Raw genomic sequence first — 22,170 nt, 5'->3', positions numbered from 1 at the left:
CGTTCCAAGAACGCAAGCCGCTTTTGATTATGGGATGGATGTGAACAGGAAGAAAAAATATGATGGAGATTTTTTTTTAATGAAGTATGTGTGAGTGTGTGTGTATGTGTGTGTGTGAGAGAGAGAGAGAGAGTAAGATAATGAAAAAAAAATCAACATTTAGATATTTTTGATATATGAAGTTCCGCTCAGGGTCATATCATCAAATCCTTAATGAGGAGACATAATTCTTCGTTTATTTTTTCTGATGTCTCTACTCGAGTTGTCTCCATTCCGGAATATCATAAAGAATGTTGCCATTTTTATATCCTGAGTGATTTGAGCGGGATGCTCAAAATTTATACCGCCATTTTGAAATAAAAGCTGATTACATTGTTAATTACTAATTGTTTTTAATTGTTTCCTGCTTTCAGTGTTTTTCTTTCTTTTTTAATTATTTAAACTCGATTCTCCCTCTATATCAACGATAGAAACTTGAAGAACGTGAATTAGTGTCCCCATTAGTTCTCAGATTTAAGAAGTCAATCAACTAGATATGATCAACAATCTATCTTTTAAAATCAAACTAAGCCTATCAGGTCCTTGAAAAGATGCTGTCGTAGGTCTTTCATTCAAGAAATTTCTCAAGCTCTTTTATGCATGCTGACTTGAATCAAAGTTGGCTACGTTCCAAATTATGTGTACTATCCTTTTCTGCAGAATTTCATTTATTTGTTGAAAATGAACTTCATAACAAAATAAAGAACTCCCGTTACTTGTTGATTATAATTTGATTGATTCCATTTGAGAAACAAATGTATGAAATGATAAAAGATGCGGTTGAAATTCAATATATGTCACTCAGCTATAACCACTCAATTCAGTTTTATTTTGTGTTAACTACTGGATATTTCACAATATTTTTTAAAATCAGTTAAAAGCCATAATAAATAATCTATATTCATATGAATAGTCAATAATTTATACTGTGACAAATAATAGTTGTAATTATATTTTTATTAAAGCAAAAAAAAAAATCATTCAAAAAATTCAAGAGCATGAGTTAAATAATTTTTGAGTGAGTTTTCTACAGATACTGCGAATTTCTCCGAATTTCTCACTTATTAAAAGGTTCTATTATATTTTTAAGTTCCATATGAAATTGGGAATAATAATTTAGCCCCTAATTCCCATTTCCTGAAACACATGTTAAGATCAATGATAGCACATGTTGAGCCTCACATGCACATGCACATATTGACGTCCTAGAAACACACATATCCGCATTTCTTGATAAGTTTAATTTAGTTGTATTTGCATTCCGTTTAGAAATAGAAAGAGTTATCTTGGGTTCAGACCTCAAAAATTTGAATTGCGATCAGAAGAGGCCCATCACTGAGCCAGCATTCTCTCCCTTTTCAAACTTCCGTCAGCAAACGTTATAAGTGAAGTCACTCCAATATTATGCTTGAAAGTCAAAGAATTTCCAATCCCCTTTCCCTTTTCTTTAAAATGAGTAAGAAAATATTTCAAATATTTAACGATGTAAAAAATATGCTTTATTCAAAGTATAAAATTATTTCAAGAATCCTTCTTACAAGGGAATAAGAAACAATTTTTACAATATATTGTGATTCACAACTGAGCAGCTTCATTATATACATTTCTTAACAAACATCACAAACATTTAAAAAAATATTTTCATCTATTAACCAGTATCCATTCTTGTAAGCAAAAAAATAAAATTAAAACATGTTTGAATTAAATTATCATTAAATGCAAATCAATAAATAAAAAAAAAATATCGAAGATACATTCAAGACATTCAAAACAGCATGGTAAACTTTCTTCATTTCTCTGCTAATAAAAACTATAAAAAAATCGTAAAAATCAATTTTGATTCATAATAAATGAAAACGAGAAGTTAACAAAGAGATCAGCATAATACCCATAAAGTATACATACAGGTTAATCACAAAATAAATGCCTATCTACTTTACTCACATTTTCAATGACAGATCTTTTAACAGGTATATATATAAAACCTAATTTTTTCTTATGTTACTGAATAGATATTCAATTTAAATATAAAATAACAAATTAAATTAATAATTTACCATATTTGAATAATTCTAATATATAGAATAAACAATCTTTCTAATATTATATTAATTGTAAAATTTTTAATATAAATCTTTTTCTGTTTTCTTCAATCTTAACATAAATACCATATATTTTTTTTTAAATCACACATACATCAAAAAGAAAGTAAGAGTAATAGAATCTTTACGTGAACAAATAATAACTCAAAAATAATAATCAAATTAAGCAATGTTATTTGAAAAATGCTTAATTAATTTATAAAATTACATGATCTAATTTTAGTATTTGTGCAAAACTTTTAAAAAGATTTAAAACAACATTTAGATTAATAATTATATTTTAAATTTAAAATAAAAGATAAAATTCAATAAAATGATTTAAGTCTTATTCTTACAATTTTACAATATTTTTATAGAAAACAAAATCATTAAAGAACCATGTTACTTAATAATGATTTATGTTCAAATAAAATAATAAAGAACGATATATCACAAACAAATATTTTGTGTACAAATGAGATTGATAATTGCAGTATGGAACAACGTTGTGAAAAAAAAAAATTAAGGAAAAAATTCCTGAAACCTAGTAATAGAAAAAGAGTGAGAAAATTTTACTATTTTTCCATAAGAAATCACAAAAAAAAAAAAAAAAAACCTCTTTAAGCCAAATTAAATATTCTCTTTACATCAAAAAATAACTTTTCATAGATATAAAATAAAAACAGTTTTAAAATATAAGAAAAAAAGAACATGAAAGAGTTTGAAAAATATATTTAAATGCCTCAGATAATGGAACTTTCCATTTAAATATGCATATGTAATAAAATATGCACTTAATAATGGTACAATACCAACACGCCAAAAATAGAGAATTGATGCAAGCAGGTTAGCAATTAGTATTCCACATTTTCAACCAATGATTTGAAAAATTATTGCATGAAACACCGTAAACATGTTAAAACTAATGATGCATCAAAAGAAAGCTAACACACACGAAAAAAAAATCATTCATTTATTGAATTTTCAAAAATATTTATTTCTTAAGGAAATCAACTTTATTGGGAATTGAACTCAATGACAAAACACAGACACAATTTTCATCAAATGTGATATTTAAGTTCATTAAAATATTTTATTAACGAAGTTCTGTTTAAAACCTGAAACGATTCAAAAGATAAAATATATTATTCTCAATCGAATCATTAATAAATAATCTGAAATTAAAAATAAATTTAATTGAATAATTTTTGATATTTAATCACAGGACACAAAATTATCTTTATACGATCAAGTACGCACATCAACTTAAATAAACTCAACATATAAATTCCATAAAATGAAACAAAAACTCAAACACCCCACTTGGATAATATCTGAAAATGCAACAAAACAAAAAATACACAAGAACCTGAATTAATTAATTCAATAATCCCTAGGCAATACAGGTATACATTCAACAATCCATTTAAATTATTAACAAAGTTTAAAATTTAAATAACTTCTGTTGGATTTATATAATTTTTGATAAATTTTTAATAAATCTCTTTCCTGAGTTTAGATAACATCATGTTTCAGGAAATTCTTGGTATTGCCGAAAAAAAAATTCTGAATTTAAAAACAAATTGGAAATAGCTATTAATTATCTATAAATATATTATTATTTTATATTACACTTCATGAAGAAAGTGGATTTTTTTAAGAAAAAGTTACCAAATTGCATGAATTAAAAACAGGTGTGTTCAGTTTTCCAAAAAAATTAAATATATAAGAATCCACTGCATATTTTTGAGATATAATTAATCCATACACACACACACACACATTTCATGATAATACCTCCAATGAAATAACCCATTCTGCAAAAACTTACACTTATGCAGTCGAAATGGTGGTACAAAATGCGACCATACTTTCGACATTCCATTTAAAGAGACAATGAAAGGAAGTACAAAACTGTTGATCACAAGTCTAGGTAATAAAATGTAATAACAAAGAATATGAAATGTACTAAAAAAATATTTTCCGCACACCAAAATTGTAGCCAAAATCAACACAGAATAATATATATATATATTACACAATTACAATTCTATTAATGGTTTCTTCTTCGCACACTCAACAGTCTTTTTTTTTTTCGTGAGTGCTTCTTTGGACGGATGAAAATTCGTTGACAACATTATGCCAATAAAGTCTTGTTTTCAAAATCAACCTGATTGCAAAATCTTTATCTTAAAAATGAGCAGTATAGTCAAAAAGAGTGTTATGCAGGACATCCGTATAGATACAGCGCTATTGCAACCGTCTTTACTGTTGCAGGTGCACGTTTCGAAGTAGACGTTATACGTTCCAGTCCTCATCGTGCAGTGATTTTCGTTTCCCGTTCCTTCACCAGGACTACCCAGGAAAGCACAGGTCCGTATGAACCGCCAATTTCCGTAAACTGAAAGAAAAAAATGAAACAAAATAGTAAATGTGCAACAAAAATGTATGCAAGCAAAAATTCGTAGAATTAGTATAGAGATACATATTAAATAGAATTTAATCATATTTTGTCCACAAGAAACTAAAAATAAATACAAAAAAAAATTTTAATGAAAGTATTCATTACAGTTAAATAAATATTTATTGTTTTTAAATATCAAAAACTATGTTTTCATGCAAAGAACTACAGGTGATCACTGTGGTAACTACAGGTCTTCTCAGCTTTGAATAGAAAAACTGACTACCGGATAGGGCAGAATAAGCTTGCTATGGTGAACATACTGATATTAGAGATAAATATGAAAAAAATTTTAAGGATATAAATTCATTTCACTGTGATTTTATACAAAGAATCCAAAATTAAACAGTACTGCAAACAAAATTAGCAGATGTCCTAAAAAGACAAAACAGACAGCTTCTTTGCTTGTTTTCTTGTATAAATCTTTTTTAAAAAAACAACTAATTACAGTAATCATTTTAATTTCTGTTTATAATAAATTTTTAAAATATCATAATATATTCAATAAAAGTTATGGTTTTGTGTTTTATGTTAAAATATAATAAAGAAAAATCATGTATAAGCTAGCCGCCTTTGGCGACAAGCTTACTCGCCAAGATTAGGGGTTGTTTTAAGTACAAATAAATCTCTCATGTATATTTTGATATTCATGATTCCCTAAATAAAATATTTTTTTAATTTCATATCATGATAATCATTTAAATCGTGTGTTTTTCACAGTCTAATATCTGTTCTGTGCGTTATGTAGAGTAACATCGCAGTTGCATAATAATACAACAAACCGTTTCTGAAATTTAATTAGACATTATATAATGCGTACGATGCGGTAACATCACATAATTATTCTTCATGTAAAATCCGTATTTGATTCCAAAGCTGAAATGGCGAGCACTTAACGAATCATAGGTGAAATTGCTCATATCATGTTAGCTGTATTGAAATCTATATGCTTCATTCTAATTTTGAATCATTCCAAATAACAGATATATTTTTAAAAAATTATTTCAGGGGGAGTGTATGTATATATATCCCACAAAAAAGTAAGAAAGTAAGAACTCACTATAACACTCACAAGTAATACCAGAAAACAAAAAGAATCTTTATTTCTTAACTCTTAACAATGAAGCATAAAAGCGATTAAACATAACAGAAAAAAATGGGAAATGGTTTGAATTTCAGTACAGTGATGAAAAGTATTATTAAAAAATCTGAATGAAAATATTTTAAAAAATTTACTAAAATTAAAGTGAAATCGGAAGAGAACTAATTGGTATCACAGAAGAGATAATTTTGGAATTTTCAGAAGGTGTAAAATTTATTTATATGCCAGAATTTTGGAAATTATCAAAGAAAAGCGCAAACATTTCGCTTAATTTTGAGTTAAATACAATTGTAACTAAAATTATCAGGAAAAAAAACTTCAATATCCACATTCCCACCCTCCAAAGTAGGTCTGTATCGAAATTTGTACCTATAGACTACCCAAGAGAGCGACAACACGTACAAATTCTCCTTTTTTATTAGTAAAGATGGCAATTCTTTCAAGAAAGATAATATTCATAGAAGTGTTGTGATAATTGTCAAGAGTTCTTCAATAAAATATATTTAAAATTTAGAAATTTTTAAACAAAAATCTTTAAACCATGAAAAAATTTGATATATTTTGTCTGGTTTTAAAAGCTTGTAATATACCAAAATAATAAAAGATTTCATTAAAAATAAATTTAATAAAAATCGTTTTTAAAACACATTTTTATAAGTTAAAAGTAGATATTTTTTATTTTTTTTTTAAATTTTTCTTTATTTTTTTTAATTTTTTGCTATTATCTTTGAATGAATTAATTTTTAAATTTATTGGTATCTGTCGCCGCTTGTACGGAATAAAAACTTAATTGAATTAACAATAAACTGGTTGTCAAATTACTGAAAATACCATAATATTTTTACTCTCTTTGCCTGAACAGTTGCCTAGCTTAATTTGATTTGCGAGCTTTATTTCTCGTTAAGATGAATCTGAAGAACAAATTGAATATATATAGCACATAATAATTAATATTAAAGCAGGGAAAGTATACAACGACTTTATAACAATCATGTACATTTCAAAATAGTGCCAGCTTTCACTACAAAATAATAATAATAATAATAAAAACATTCAATATAATTATTACGACACCTAAAAATCTCTTATTTATGCACAGCGTTTCACAGCGATGTTTCTTCTTCATTATTTATAAAAGAATCCATTAGTCGAGCAGCAGCAGTCAAAGCAATGCATATGTACGAGATAAATCTCTGATCGACTCAGCTTGTCTGCGTCTAAATGAAGTCTATTTCAGTCTTAACTTGTTTCGACTGTATAACTAACTCAATTGGATCGGAAATCACACTGCAAACTCTGAGAATGTTCTTATTCAGCAAATTTGGAGCATTAATGCATTTTTTTTTTTTTTTAGTCTATGAAAATCTCCCTACTTTGATTTTCTGAAGCATCACGGGTTTGAAACACAACACATACTTTGTTGTTGTTGTTGTCTATCCATAATTGATGAAAATAACTTTACAGGTCTTAAAGAAAACGTTTCAATCAACAGGTATCAAATCATGTGAATAATTTCCAAATAACACAAATATCTTGATTATTCTCCTAACATCATCGTAATACAGCAGCACAGAAAAACTGAAATAACCTGTTTTATCTAGCTGTCAAGTAAGGATAATTTTCGAAACTCAATACCGTAAAATCAAAAAAAAATAGGCCATAAACAGTTTTTTTCTCTCATTAAAAATTTCTTTATAACGGACTGTCTGTTTGGGTGCGTACACACCTCATTTAGAAATTTTAGAAGCTAACTTCTTTACTAGCGACTGCTTCTAAAATTTGCAATTCTTTTTCATATGCGCAAAGAACTTCTGTCAAGTTTGCATTCGTCATTGGTTTTTTCTAATGAATATGAAGGCGTAGTGCTAGCTTCTACGTAGTGTCATTTGATCTGTGTGAACTCGTTAATTGTCAGATCTTTGTAATGTGAACTCAACAGCTCGTTGACATAGATATATTATTTACTCCCAAATATAATTATCTGGTAAGACGGACAAAAATTTTCTATTACAAAACTATTAGTGACTTAATTAGTTTCTATTGGTCTTTCTAGTTCATTTTTTAAAATTAAAGACAATTCGAAACATTGCAGCATGGCGATGATTAAACTAGATTCATCTGTTTTCATTTTATTTTCAAAATTTAACTTTTAATTGTATAACAGCTATCAAAAAATGCCATAACGCGCCTGTGTTGAAATCTAGTAGAGGAAAATACATGAAAAGTATTGTAAAATATACTTCACATACTTTTAAAAAGTTGCCATTTGATATAACTGAAAAGTTCACTTTTTAAAATGATATAAAAAAGGATTGTTCTGCAACTCTATCTTTCGAAATTACTGAAGAAAAAGGTTTAATTCTTTTTTTATTTAAAAGTTTGAATTCTTTTTTTAATTAAAAATCTAAAAAAAACTGTAAAAACCCTTTCTTAGTGACCATCTACTATTTATGAAGTAACCAAATTTGGTTTCTCTGCCTCCAATTGTCTACTCAGTGGAGTGCCTTGGACAATCATCACACTTTATGCTTGTCACAATTTATAAAAAATATACAAGTCTATATTATTATTATATCAAAAGAATTGGTAATTTTTATTATTGATTTTCATTTCCTTATTTTTCATTTGTATTATATTCTACATCGAGAAACATTTGAGTTTGAAGAAGAAAATATGGAGCTGTTTGCATTAGTCGAGGTGACGTTGGTCGAAGCATTACTATAGTACAAATGAGTGGGGAAAAAGACTCTTATATTTAGAATTACTGCGAAAAGCTGCCCATTTTAATATTTTTTACACGCTACTTTTGTCGATTAGCTTTTTCGCCCAAAATGCTGTTTTTCCTCCTATTAAACTATAAATACTACTCACAATTTTTTAATTGCGCTTTTATTTGATAAAAAATGGATTATAGGAATTTAATATAAAATCCTATTTACGTGAAAATGAGTTGCTTCTTTTCTATGATTTCTAAATAAAATATAAAGCATAGAAATAACCATCAATCTTAATCGTTTTATAATAAAGCCTTTTTCCTAATTAAAAGATTATTCAATAAGAGCCAAATGTCAGAATTTTTTAAATAATGAATTATGTGAATATTTAATGTTTATTTTTCTCAATTAAAATGTGTAAAAGAAAAGAAATTGGGTGAAATGAAATTCATTTCATTCAATGAACTTGATGAATTCAATGAACAATTTTTTTAAAAAAAATGCATGATTTAAAACTCCGAGTAAGTGAAAAATCTGTTTTGAAGTTAATGCAGCAAATGTCTCTAAGAAAGGTCTAAGAAATGTCTCTAAGATACAATGCGGAAAACGTCTCTGTTGCCTTTTTAAAATTTTAACTATTTATTTTGCCATCTTTGGTGAAAACAAAAACGTTATTAAACCATTACTTACAAAATAAAACGCCAAGTAAGAAAACTGGAAAGTTATAACAGAAAGTAAAGTTTATCATCACAAGTAGTAATAATAATTATAAAAAAAATCATTTTATTTTCACATGACATAAATAATACGGAGAATAAAACCATTGAAATAAGCCATCACAAATCTACGAAATCACTTTTATTTTCAACGCAATAGTATTGTTTCAAATCTGAAAAAAGAAGTATTTTCAAAAACTTGGATAAAATTAAGGGTTTAATTGTATCGCAACTGAATTGGTATACCACTTAAAAATGTGATTTTTCAATAATCACCCGCCAAATTCCCTTTTAGGACATAATACTTTCAGAATATACTTGCAAGAAAACCTCAAGTTCTTGTATAGTATCCCTAAATTATATTAATTAACCTATCAATGAATAACCAATGAATCTTTTCTTTTTTGGTATTGTTCTTTAACTGAAAAAAAAAAAGGAAATCTACAAACTCATTTATAGGAAATTCAGTATGAGAATTCAATCCTGATTTTTACAATGAGAAAGAAACATCAATATACGGAAATAAATATTATAATTTAATTTAAATTTTAATGAACAATTAAAATAATATGGGATTTTTAAACATAATGGAATGCCCATCCATTATCCATATTACTCTACCATATAGATTTAATGCAGAGGTGTTTTTTTAATACATTGACGTTGAAGCAAGATAATTTGATTACCTTTCTGTCGAATCTTTCTGCACATGGTGGCCTTCAATTCGGGGTACTGTGGCAGTTTCATTGTATCACAGTCAAAGATCGGGATGGTCGTGTTATCGAAGGGGTCGACACATCGTGGATCAGCGTCTGATCGACACACCCAGCATTTGATGCCAGCAACTGTAAGAAAAAAATAAGTGATATAAAATAAATCTCAGGTTCTTTTTTATTAAAAGAAATCAACCATCATCAGTATTTAACTTAATGTTTCGAGTAATAAGTTCACAATATTAATTTAATGCCGAAAATGGAGTCCTTTTGAATCCATATGTATTTGCTGTGTTTAAGCCAGAAAACAGATCAAAAGATGAAATTTTGATATAATAGTGGCAGTCAACAGTTATTATAAAAACAAGATGTAATTTCCACAGTACCATAGTAGCAATAAAAAAATAAACTGCTGTCCTTGCGACACTCCATTGACTTTCAATGGGTTCCATCCAGCGACGGGCTGAATGGCAACGAACTAGCTATTGCCTTGTCTAGCTAGACTGTCTTTGATTATTGAACGAATGTGGAGGAACAGGACATATTGGGATATTTTAGGTTTTATCTTCCAGCTATCCTTACGATTATCCGCTTTCAATGGTTTCCATCCTTCAACGGGCTGAATGGCAACGAACTAGCTAATGCCTTGGCCAAGACTGTCTTTGATTATTGAACGAATATGGAAGAACAAGATGAATTTGAAAATTTCGGGTCCATTGGGGTTTCCCCGCACAGGTTCGAATCCTGTCCACTAAATAATATGTAACATTATTTCCGAAAAGTAGAAGGCAGATTTGAAGACATAGACGATACGATGTATTTTTAATTCTCTTTAATATCCATCTCGGGAAGGCAATTTATTTACAAGCAGACGCAGCCGGCACAAAAGCAGAAGTAAGAAAAGGAAGGCGAAACAAATTATCACTAGTCTTATATAACATAGAATTTCCGGCCACATGCCGATGGAATACATATGTTGACCTTTGACAGGAGCAACGGAAGTATCACTTTCATTTGATACGTAGTACTGATGGCGCATTAGTTTTACAGAGGAATTAATTAAACCGAAAGTGGAATTGGATCACGAAATAAGCGAATATTTTTAGAATGAAGTTACTATGAGCTAAATTAAGATAAAATCTTGAAAATTAATTAAATTGAAATTAGAATTAAAATATCATTACATATATATATATACACGTTTTATAGAACGCTTCTTATACATAAAACGTTCTATATATTTCACATAGTTTTCTTGTTTTTCAAGATTTAAATCTTCATAATATAAGAATAACTCCCAATTAGTTTATTCTGTCTAAATTATTAAATTTTATTTTACTTTTAGAATAATTTTGATATTTTTTAGTTTTTTTAGCTTTAGCGACAGTCATATTTCCTAAAATGTGAAAAGAAATAGAATGACTGCCTATGAAATTCAAAGTTGCACAATACAATTCGATTTGCGCATTCGTCACAGAAACATCTGCTTGAATCTGCATGTGAAAGCCATTGTCCGCAGAATAAAAGATTCAAGGAAAAAATTCCTTTCATAGCCCACATCTATTTGAGTTTCCTTTGTGCCTCTCAAATACAACAGAAATAAAATCTTTTTTTCTTGAGTTCCCTTTTAAATCGGTTCCATTCGCAAATGATGTCAGTCGAGTCCAAGTGCAGGTGGCTGAAACAAATATATATATATACACACATTGTTTCGGCCACGCATCTGCAAAATTTTGGCAGTTGCGTGGACGAAAAGATGACACTTTTGGGCTAAATAATTTATCTCACCAGATGAGTACATAATTTGTACACGTGAGAAAGAATTATTCGCGTCTGGTAACATCGCATCACAAGAGCAAAAGTGGGAGGAGTTTTTCACTCCATGTTTTTATCAAGAAATACTGATAGGAATTTCTTTAACACGTATCGATTTAGAAAAGAGAATCTTAGATATCTTTGGAAGGGGTGCATATTTTTTATCCCTACTCTCGCAAAGTGGTAAATAACAGAATCAGCAATTTTTTAAAGCACTTGTTAGAAATAATTAAATTTTTAAAAATAGTATTTGGGTCAGAAAGTAAAGGATAGTTTTAGAATGAAGAGACATGGGCTAATTTAAGATAAGGCATCTTGAGAATTAACTTCAATTTCTTTTTCCACGGAAGGTCATGATTTGTAAATGGGACGAAAAGTTGAACACATCTATTCTTACTAGAACACAAAAGCAAAATGTGAGAATTTTTTTTTCTTACTTTTACTAATAGATTTTGATAGAAAATTTCTTTGACACTTTGCGGTTTAGAAAAGGGAATCTCAAACATTGTTGTAAGGAATGCGTAAATATTAGGGATTTTTTTTTATCTCTTTACTCGGAGTGTGGAAAGCCCAAATTCAGAATATTTTTTAGAACCTGTGTTAGAAATACTTACATGAAAAAGTGGGATTTCGATCAGAAAATGAGACAAAGTTCTAGAGTGAAGTAATATGGGCTAATTTAAGATTAAAAAAATAGGATATTAATTATGATATTATGATTTAAATTGCATTAAGATATATCTTTATATATATATATATATATATATATATATATATATATATATATTTCAAAATTACATAAGAAAACATTTTTCAAAGACAAATGTTGATATGTTTATTCATCTCGAATAAAAATGTTCTACGTTTATTTTTATTTTTAATGTTTCTAGATCTAAATTTATAGGATTCTTTCTAATTCTGTACGGCAAGCTTAAGAGAAACGGATTTTGAAACACAATCAGACGACAAGATATTTCATAGGATTTTTTTTCGCCCCAGAAATATGAGATTTGTTAAAATTTGAAAATTAATGTGAATTAATGGAAGTTAAGATAAAAATGAAGATTTAAGATTTTATCAAATGTCACTTTTAAGCAGAGAAGGTTTTTATTCTGTGTCGAATTCGATTTTCATCGAAAAATAAACATCTCGTTAGCCGAACATTTCATGAAATTGAGAAGTTCCAGAAAAAACCAACAAAAAAAAAATGCTGGTTTTCACACACACACACACAAAAAAAAAAAGACTTCTAAATTAATGAATTAAAAAATTTTCAATCAATTTCAAATTTTTTAATTTACAAAAAGTATAATTTTTTCTCTTTTAGATAGAAAAATCAACAACTGGTATTTTAATTGTAATAACAAAAATTTATATAAAAGCCAATTATTAAAAATTATTGTAATATAAAGGGGCTAATAAATCGGTCTTTTAAGAGGTTATTTTCTTTTCTGAGAGAATGATTTGCATTTTTTCTGTACTTGTTCACATAGATTGCATATTTTTTCCTTTCAGTAGAAGGCGGGAAGATATAAGAATAAGGTTACGCTGTTGTTAAAGTTCTCATAGTGTCTTAGCGACCAGGGCGCAAAAAGGATATTGTTGCCCCGGGCGCCTATTTTATGGAGCACCAATAGGACAAAACATTAGAGCATTCGTATCATTTTTGCATTCTTGTACACGAAGTATGTGAAGAGAAAGTATTGTTATTATCAAAAAATTCAGTTTCAAGATTTGGATGAATCTCCATGTTTTAGACCTCCTTGAATTCTAAAAACACACTTTTGAAATTATGTCTGTCTGACTGTGAACACGAAAAGTCAAAAATACTTTGAGCTAGATGAATGAAATTTGGTATATGGTCTTTAAACCGAATTTGTAGATTTCTATAAAATTCTGAAAGAAATTCACTCGGAGGAAGTCAGTCCGCCCAAATGTAAGTTAATATGATAACTATAAAAAGAGAAAAGTAAAATTTGATACATATTTTTACCGAACAAAGCGTAAATCCGTATCAAATATTGAACCATACCCGACAAGAGTCTGACCGTCTGTAATTTTGCGTGTTAAAAAGCAAAAGCTTTTCCATATACTAAAAAGTGCAATGATTTAAATAACGAAATTCGGTACGCAGTTTTATGATTAAAATTATATGTAAAATCTCAGATTGAATCTTTCAGAAAAAAGTAATCCAAAATGCATATTCTGAGTATTTGTACTTGTGTATCAGCCGCATTGCTACGATTAATCGCCAAAGATCGCATAATAATCGACTCTCTCATAACTAACAAGTCGTTTTGTTTTTAATTTGGCAATAAATTTTTCGATTGCACAACAATATATGTCGATTAGATAATAAGGTATAAATAATACATAATAAATTACGATATTTGTATAAATAATACATAATATCGTAAACAACATTTTTAGAGCAAGAACCTTACGTCATCAAAAATCAAAGTTAACGCTACTTATCACAACAAACAATAAAGAATTCAACAAAACTAAAAAAAAATTCTTAAATTTGATATAATCTAGAACAGAAGCTTTCGTAGATGCGAAATAACACAAAAGACAAGACCCAAAGACATAAAGGGTATTTAAAAAACATACTATTAAATTCAAAATTTAAAAAAGATGTTTTATTTTAAAGATGAAGATTTCTCAGAAAATTGTTAATGTTTATAAGATATTTATTATTTGAACTTCTAAAAATGAATGATTTCTTCAACCTATTTTGTAGGCATTTTTTATTAGATTTAAAAACTGCTAAAAAAATTTTAGATTAAAGATCTACCAAAAAATTTAAAACGGCTAAAAAAACTGCTAGGATGTGATTAAATGGAAATTGGATTTCAAGTATTAGAAGCAAAAGTTATTTAGTGAAATAACTTTTTTTAGTTTATTATTTTAAGAGCATGACTTTATTTCAAATGTTGGGTAAGTCGAGCCAGCATATCTGTTCATCTATTTTAACAATCCATGGATTTAAATTGAACGTTTTAAGGGGTGGAGGATATGAAAAATACGCAACATTTTAGAAAGGTTTGAGCACATATAAAAAAATGAATTTCTTGTTGAAAAAAAATAAAATGATTTCTGACATTTTTATATATTAACAAATAAATTTAGGATCTTCAGAAATAATTTTATCAAAATTATTTCCATTGGACTAAAAAACAAGCAAACAACCCAAGAGACTAATATCATGATAAAACCGTTTTTTTTTTTTTTTTTTTTTTTTTTTGTATAAAATTACGAAAGCATCAAAACTATTCTTCGTGATAGAATATTCTACACAAGAAATAAGTGACATACCTTCCCTCCAAATTATAAAGTAATATGAAAGACGTCACTCACCTTGACATGTAAAGCTCATAATTAACCTTTAGAAAAAAAAATCATTTCTATCACAACTTTCAATTTTTCATTAGTATTTGAATAAACAAGGAAGTGCAATTTTCTTACTTTTGCTGATTCAGTAATGTTTATATGAGTAAAGGTCCTAATTATAATTTTGTATAGAAAAAATGAAGTCAGAAGAAAGTTTAATTTTTTAAAAGAATGTTTTACCGCATCATTGTATATGTCGAAGTCGTAGTAGGCCGAGTAGGGGAATTTCCGTTTCGGCTTGTATTTTGGCAGGAAGGAAGGAAACAATTAATTCTCAAAGGTCTCAGCGACCTTCAAGTCATTATTTGACTAGTGACATCTTTGAAGATAAGGTATAAAATGTGAAAACAACGTTCAGTGAAATCAAATAAAAATTCATTTGAGTCAAGAGTTAACTCTCTGATTTCAATATATCTCGAATCCTTTTCGATAGCACCAAAGAACAAAGAAACCAGTAAACACTGGTTGGACGTACGTCAGAACAGTACGACATTTTCAATAAACGGAGTGGAATCACGGCCAATATTGAAATAATGTCAAAAATTTGGCTTCAAAGAGGATCATCATTCCAAGTGCATGCCATATTAACCCCTTATTTGGCACGGTTTCTTAAAACAACATGTTTTTATTGGTTCTTATGGGAAATCTACAGCTCCAAATGCTTTACATGTGTACTGTTATCATGCCTTCGAACGCAGATTTCTGGGTAATAATTAAAATAAATTTCTAAGAATTAATCAATTTTTAAAAAAAGAATGAGAAAACTTAAATATATTATACGTATCTTATAAAATATGTTATATTTTTCTTTGTATACGCATCCAAAAACTTTAAATTACAATTTTTCACCATTTGTCAGTTAAAGAGTTAGTCTAAGGTGGTCAGAAATCCAGGATTAAATGAGATATATTCGAATTTCGACTGTTCATACCGGATTTGAATTATATACTCTGAAATTTTCTTTTCAAGAAACAGATCTTATTTTATATAAAGACTGATTGGATTTTGTTTTAAAAAATTTGCCATATCTTACTTCACATTTTTTTAAAAAAAATGCTTTTTAATTCTGTCACTCTTAGAAAAATAATCCAAGATTGAAAAAATGTTTCATAGTTGAATTAAATTTCCTGGTAATTTTATGTTCATTAACACAAAAAACAGTAAATTTAATTTTAAAAAGTTAGTTTCTTAGAAATTCTCTTTCCCAAAAATATGGCTATTTTAACATGGCTAATGTTGATAAAGCAGCCTGGATTCAAAAAAAATCTTAATATGAATAAAAGCCATTGTATGTGCGTACGTGCGCGTGTGTGTGAGCGTGTACGTGTGTGTCTGTCTGTGTGCTTCACATCTTCTAAATGACTGAATCGATTTCAATCAAACTGTGCACAATTATTCGTTAAAATGAGAAAAAGAATATGTCAACTTTTCACAGTGAAATAATTAATTTAATATTCATTTAATTAGAAATCAACCAATGTTTTACCGTTTTCTTCCTATGACTCCTGAATAAATAATCTAACAAAAAATATTTTAATACCATTTGAATAGTCAAAATTTTACCATTTCAATAACACAATTTCATTTTTACATTATTTTTTTTCTACTGTTATTGTTTTTAAAAAAATTAAACATTAAAATTAATCTTCCACTATTCTATCGCTTCTTTTTAATTAGTATTTTATTTTAATCTTTTTGGTTATAATGTATTTATTGAACAATGTCATTAAATACACATAAGTTAATCGCCAAAACGGATATAAGAAATACAAGGCTCTGAAAGTAAATGACACGCATGTACATCGACAGCAAAATCTTCAGGCTGTGAGAAATTAACCAAAATTTTGCTTTTCTTTCACAGAAGTATATTAATCTAAAAGAAATTTACACCATTATAAAACCAAAATTTTTACCTTTCCAAAGATACCAATTTCAGGTTTTGTGCATTTTTTTTTAATTCTTTAGAAAATTTAACGCGAACGATTTTGAAGAAAGAAAATTTCTAGGTAAGTACTCTTTTGTTCGGCAACTTTAATACTTTGAACTATTCTAGTACTATTTTTTTTTTCTAATTTCTCTTTTATTTCAATGCATATATTTTAAAAAGAGTAAAAAGCATTTTATAATTTATGCAAAATTAAGAACATTATTTTTTGTGCTTCTTTAACTCTTCTTCTTCTTCTTTATTTTTTTTTCTCCTTTTATAATTTTTACATTCAATTATTTCCTCGTCTGATACCTTTTTTAATTACTTTTAGGGATTTTACCAAAAGTTCAAAAAATGAACCCTACCCTTTTTCTTTCCCCTAGCCAGCGTCCTACACTGTCAATAGATTCCAAAGCAATCAAGATTGAATTTAGAAAATTTGTTTACGTAAAAAAAAAAAAAAAAAAAAAAAAATACAATAATCAACTCCTAATTTCTGATGCACATATATGTGGTTTTATAAATTATATTTTCAAAAGAAACTTTTTAATGCAAATAAAAAAAAGTGATTCTCATATTGGAAATAATAAAATCTCTCATTTATGAATAAGCTCCAAAAGAATTTATCCAAGGATGAGAGATTTTTCTCTCTCTTTCTGTTGGAGATTTGATTAAATAAATGTACACTTTAGAGTGTTGGATTTAATCTTAGTTTCATATTTAGATTAAATATTTTTGGAAAAATATCAATAAATATTTTTTATCGAAACACTGTACTCTTTCTTCATCAGGTTTAACTCTCTGGTATATATTCATACAAAAGTAAAATATCCTCGACAATTCACAATAAAAAAATAAGTGCAGTTATTCATAAATTTAAATCAAGATGACCTTCTTAATTAGTTTTATTTATTTACATAACGAAAGAAAAACAAGGAAGCAAAATGTACTAAAATTTTAAATACTCGTTAATTATTTTTTTAATTCTTTTTTATTGTGTAATACTTTATACACTACCCTATTGGTGCAAAAAATTGTTCTATATATCTACGATGTTCTTCAATATTCTAAATACCGAACATTATCAGGAAGATGTCGTAACAATGTTATTGAGTACTCAGTGCTTATGGGGGGGGGGGGTATTAATATACACACATTCAAACAAAGACAAATGAAACTCGGGAGCAACGACTAGCCTTGAATCTAATTCAAACGAAAAATGGAGAAAAAGAAACTGGGAAACTCAACAAAATGCCTTGTAAATGATTTTGCAACATAATTTATAATAATTTTTTGCAGGGTTTTTTTTTATCGCTTTTTCTTGGTCTCAGAAATTTATTAAAAATGCCACACTTGAAACACTGCATCTCAATTCAAAAAAGCGATGTGCTCTACACATAGTAAGTACCCTTGCAATTGGAAAATAAAGATCAAAAGTACTTTTATGCATGTGTATAATAAACGTTAAAATTTTCAATAACACCATATTTTATTTTAGATATTATTATTTCCATCACTATGAGAATGAAAGGGATACCCGGAATAAAATTGTTCGAGTGATTTTAATCTTTCAACTTAATTATTATTTTAACTGTATTACAGATGAAAACATCGAAAATTCTATCATTCGATGCTCGAGTCTGTCACATCTATTCAATAACCTTCTTTCAAACCTTACACAATATATTATTATACGAAAAAATAAATTTTGTTATTAAAAAAAGAAGATTTCTATATTGCACCACAAAAACAAAAAAATAATAATTCCTATTTAAATATATTATGTTTTATATCAATTTGCAAAAATTAAATAAATTTCAGAAGAATAAATTGGTATAATAAAAATAATTTTGATAAATAGGGCCATTTTCAGATTAGCATCGTTGATGAAAAAATGCGATAAAATTGTTTATTCCATTGTGACGCATTTTAAAAATAATCAACATATTTTCAAGAATTTGTAATTTTAACTTATTTCATTCTATTATTTGTAATTTCAGATTCACAACGATAAAAGCAATATTACAAACTATAAATATTTTGGTATGTAAAAAAAAATATTTATTAAGCTAATGCATTTCTAACAAAAAAAAAACTGCTGTTTGGAAGAAGAGGCATTTTAGAATGACTTTTTAAATAAATTAAAAATAAGTGCTGAAAGAAAAACAAGGAAATTCAACAGATTTATACCATTAGTTCGCACATAATTTAAATTATTATTGTTTAAAAATAAATGATAAAAAATGGCTTCTTTTAAGCACGTGTATAAATATTTTAATATTATTAGCAATAAGTTATCTGAATATACATAATATAGAAGTTATATAATCAGTTACCTGAAAGAGCTGTTAAGATGCATAAAAATAGTAAACATATAAAGAAAGAATTAAAATACTTTACTGGATATGCATGTAATTAATATTTATAAACTTTCATAATCAAGGGATCAAAGAATTAAATTACAATAACAATTATAATTCAAAAAATTTTGTGATCTCAAAATATTAAAAGTGAATTCATTTAAAAAAATTAACAGATATTTTAAGAATTGCACAACATTTGGGCAAGATGAAAAAAATATATTAACGCACATCAATAAATCATTCAATTCAAAATTAAAATAAATTCTTCACTTCCAGTCTCATGTTAAAAATTAAAATCTAGATGCTATTTTTGGAAATATTATATCAAGTTTTCATAAAACGTAGTCCAAATTTTAAATAAAAATTTTGTAAACAAACTTTCGCCACGCCCTTTCTCAACATGGGACAAAAGTTTTAAAACAAGGAAAATCTAATTTCATAATTAATTTTTTAAAAAATAAATCAAATCAATCTGAAAACAATGCTTTGGTTTCAAAGCAGGCCCCTACAAAACATTTTTCCAAGCAGATACTATTTTTCGAACACATCTCTAAGCATACGCCATGTGTAACGAATAAACGTACACCTGTCGCTTCTGTTGTAGGTATACTAGACGCCATTGAAAGATTGGGCCGGATAAAGTTTTTGTAAGAATTCGAATTAAAAATTCAATCACTTACCAGAATCAAAAGAGTACAAGAAACAGAGGACACAGGTCAATAAGAAGACTTCAGCTTTCATGATGAAAACCGAAGAGACTAGAAAAGTTTTGATACGTAAATTAAACTATTGCTTGTTACCATAGCGATTGAAAACCAAAGCCGCTCATGTCGACTTCGTTGCGAGTTGCGTCATGAGATGGGGTCGTCTCCCAAGTGCGTTTGGAAGCAATAGGTCAGTAATTCGACTCTGGGTATTCCTCAGAAGTGGTTATGAAACACAGTACATTTTTTTGTCCAAGAATTTATGGATCATTCGTGATTGTCAGTTTTAAAATGTTGCTAAAAAAATTAAATCATAAATAAAAAAGCTGTGTATTAAAGCAAAAAAAAAAAAAAAAAAAAAAGAAAGAAAGAAAGAAAAGAAATGAAAAGAAAGATGGAAAGATAGTAGGTGTTCGTTAAAAAAAAATGCAAGTAAACCGACAACTAATAAATATAGAAATCTGTTTATTGTTAGGTCTTAATTATCAGTATAGGTCAACAATTATAATTTTAAATTTTAGTGCTGTATTATTGGGTGAATTTTGTGAATTATTAAAAGAATTTGCTGACAAATAATAAAGAACTTAATGAAAGTAAAATTTGCTTTTAAAAACATTTACTTTTCTTAGCATAGAAACTTCTTTATAAGAATTATTTCCTACGTCTGCAGACGTAAAATCAATTATTTTCTGAAATTTATCACAAAGTGGTATTGTAAAAATTTAGTTAATCAGTCAATTGATAATCAATTTGCGAAAAAATTGAAGTAGTGTATAGTCATCAAGAATGCATAAGTATACAACATTTCAGAATTCCAGCTTCATAAAAACCGAGTTGAAAATCTAATAAATTTCGGAAGAATATAAACATGTTTCGCTTTGTTATTTAATGTTAATATGTTTTATGTATTTGCCTTCACATTTTCCAAAATAATACTTTTTTTATTGAAATAGCAATTGTACCAATATTATATATACTTCATTTTGCTCTTTTTTAAGGATTAATTCATAATAATCAAATAATAGCCTGTATTAGAGTAAATTTTTGTAATGAAAAACAATATTTTTTATTTAATAAATCTTTATTAAGTTACTTTTTACTAATAACTATTATCTTGTAATAAATGTTAATGGTTTATAAATATCATTATGTAATTTTAATCCGAAATTCAAATTAATTCATTCAAATTAATTCAAATTATTTGCAATATTACCGCATTTCTGTTTTTGTATTTTATTGTTTGAAATTTAGAAATAGATCTAAAAAATTATTTACTAATTACGTTTTAGACTTGAAGTAGAAAAAAAGGCATTCTTATAGAACAAATAACGTTTTAATAAACTAATTTTAACTTAGAAATTAAATTATCATAATTAATTGTTATTTTTATTGCATTTCTTACACGAATTTCAATAAATTTTTATATTTATTTAATTTTGCTGAAAATATTTTTAAAACGCATAATGCAGAGTTAAATATTTATTTTTATTTTTAATTATACACTAAAACGATTTAAAGCAACAGATTCGCAAAAGAAAGTTCTTAATCCGAATAAAAAGAAAAAGTAAAAAATATCAACTTGGAATCGTTTAATATACTAAGTAATAAAAAAAAAATTTTTTTTAAAAAACAGAATTTTTTTTTCACAAAGCTCTGGGTTGATTACGTTTGGACTTGACATTTGAGTTTATGTGCATTTTTTCGAATAAATAGTTATGGAATATTCTGGTCAATTATGTGATCGGAATAAGTCCAAACAAAATCTATCCAAACTTTTAACATACGTAACTAAACTGAAAACGATTCTTTATAATGCTTTTTTTTTTGTTAAATATTCTTATAACCGTATGCTCTAAGGCAATTTGAAGCTGATCCCTCCACTTTTTTTTATTTGGGTCATTCATCTTTTTTTTTTTTTCCTTTACTTATTATTATTATTACTAGTTCTTTTCCCGTCAGGTGAGAATCCCTCTCCAACCCCTCTTCAAGAAGAGATACTAGAAAATGTTTTGCCTTTTCACCGGGGGTTGCTCTTTTCCCTCAGAATCGCAGCATGGTGGTAATCCCCCACTCCTGATGAGGTTCCCTGACCTGGGAATATAATGAAGTGGCTTTTCGCCTTAACTCCCGCGTTGAATAAAT

General features: G+C 27.5%; 1 protein-coding gene across 1 annotated transcript; it reads right to left on the bottom strand.

The window, feature by feature from the left end:
• Window positions 1-1,510: 1,510 nt before the first annotated feature.
• On the bottom strand, window positions 1,511-20,181 carry LOC129989078 (uncharacterized). The gene is made up of 3 exons (XM_056097400.1): window positions 20,005-20,181; window positions 9,800-9,958; window positions 1,511-4,521 (listed from the first exon to the last, which is right to left on the bottom strand). Exons 1-3 carry the CDS (start codon window positions 20,063-20,065, stop codon window positions 4,286-4,288), a joined length of 456 nt encoding a protein of 151 aa, XP_055953375.1. The 5' UTR covers window positions 20,066-20,181; the 3' UTR covers window positions 1,511-4,285.
• Between the last annotated feature and the right edge of the window lie 1,989 nt (window positions 20,182-22,170).

This window comes from Argiope bruennichi, chromosome 10 (genome assembly GCF_947563725.1).
Source record: "Argiope bruennichi chromosome 10, qqArgBrue1.1, whole genome shotgun sequence".
NCBI classification, from domain to species: Eukaryota; Metazoa; Arthropoda; class Arachnida; order Araneae; family Araneidae; genus Argiope; species Argiope bruennichi.
Note: the sequence above shows the minus strand (reverse complement) of the source record. Positions and strands in the feature narration are given on the sequence as shown.

What these genes read in the sequence shown, in the direction of transcription:
- LOC129989078 (XM_056097400.1), bottom strand. Translation starts at nt 20,065, where the DNA reads ATGAAAGCTGAAGTCTTCTTATTGACCTGTGTCCTCTGTTTCTTGTAC. An exon ending in CTTGTACTCTTTTGATTCTG is followed by an intron (nt 9,959 to 20,004) that starts GTAAGTGATTGA and finishes TTTTTCTTACAG; the next exon opens with TTGCTGGCATCAAATGCTGG. An exon ending in CAGAAAGATTCGACAGAAAG is followed by an intron (nt 4,522 to 9,799) that starts GTAATCAAATTA and finishes TTTTTCTTTCAG; the next exon opens with TTTACGGAAATTGGCGGTTC.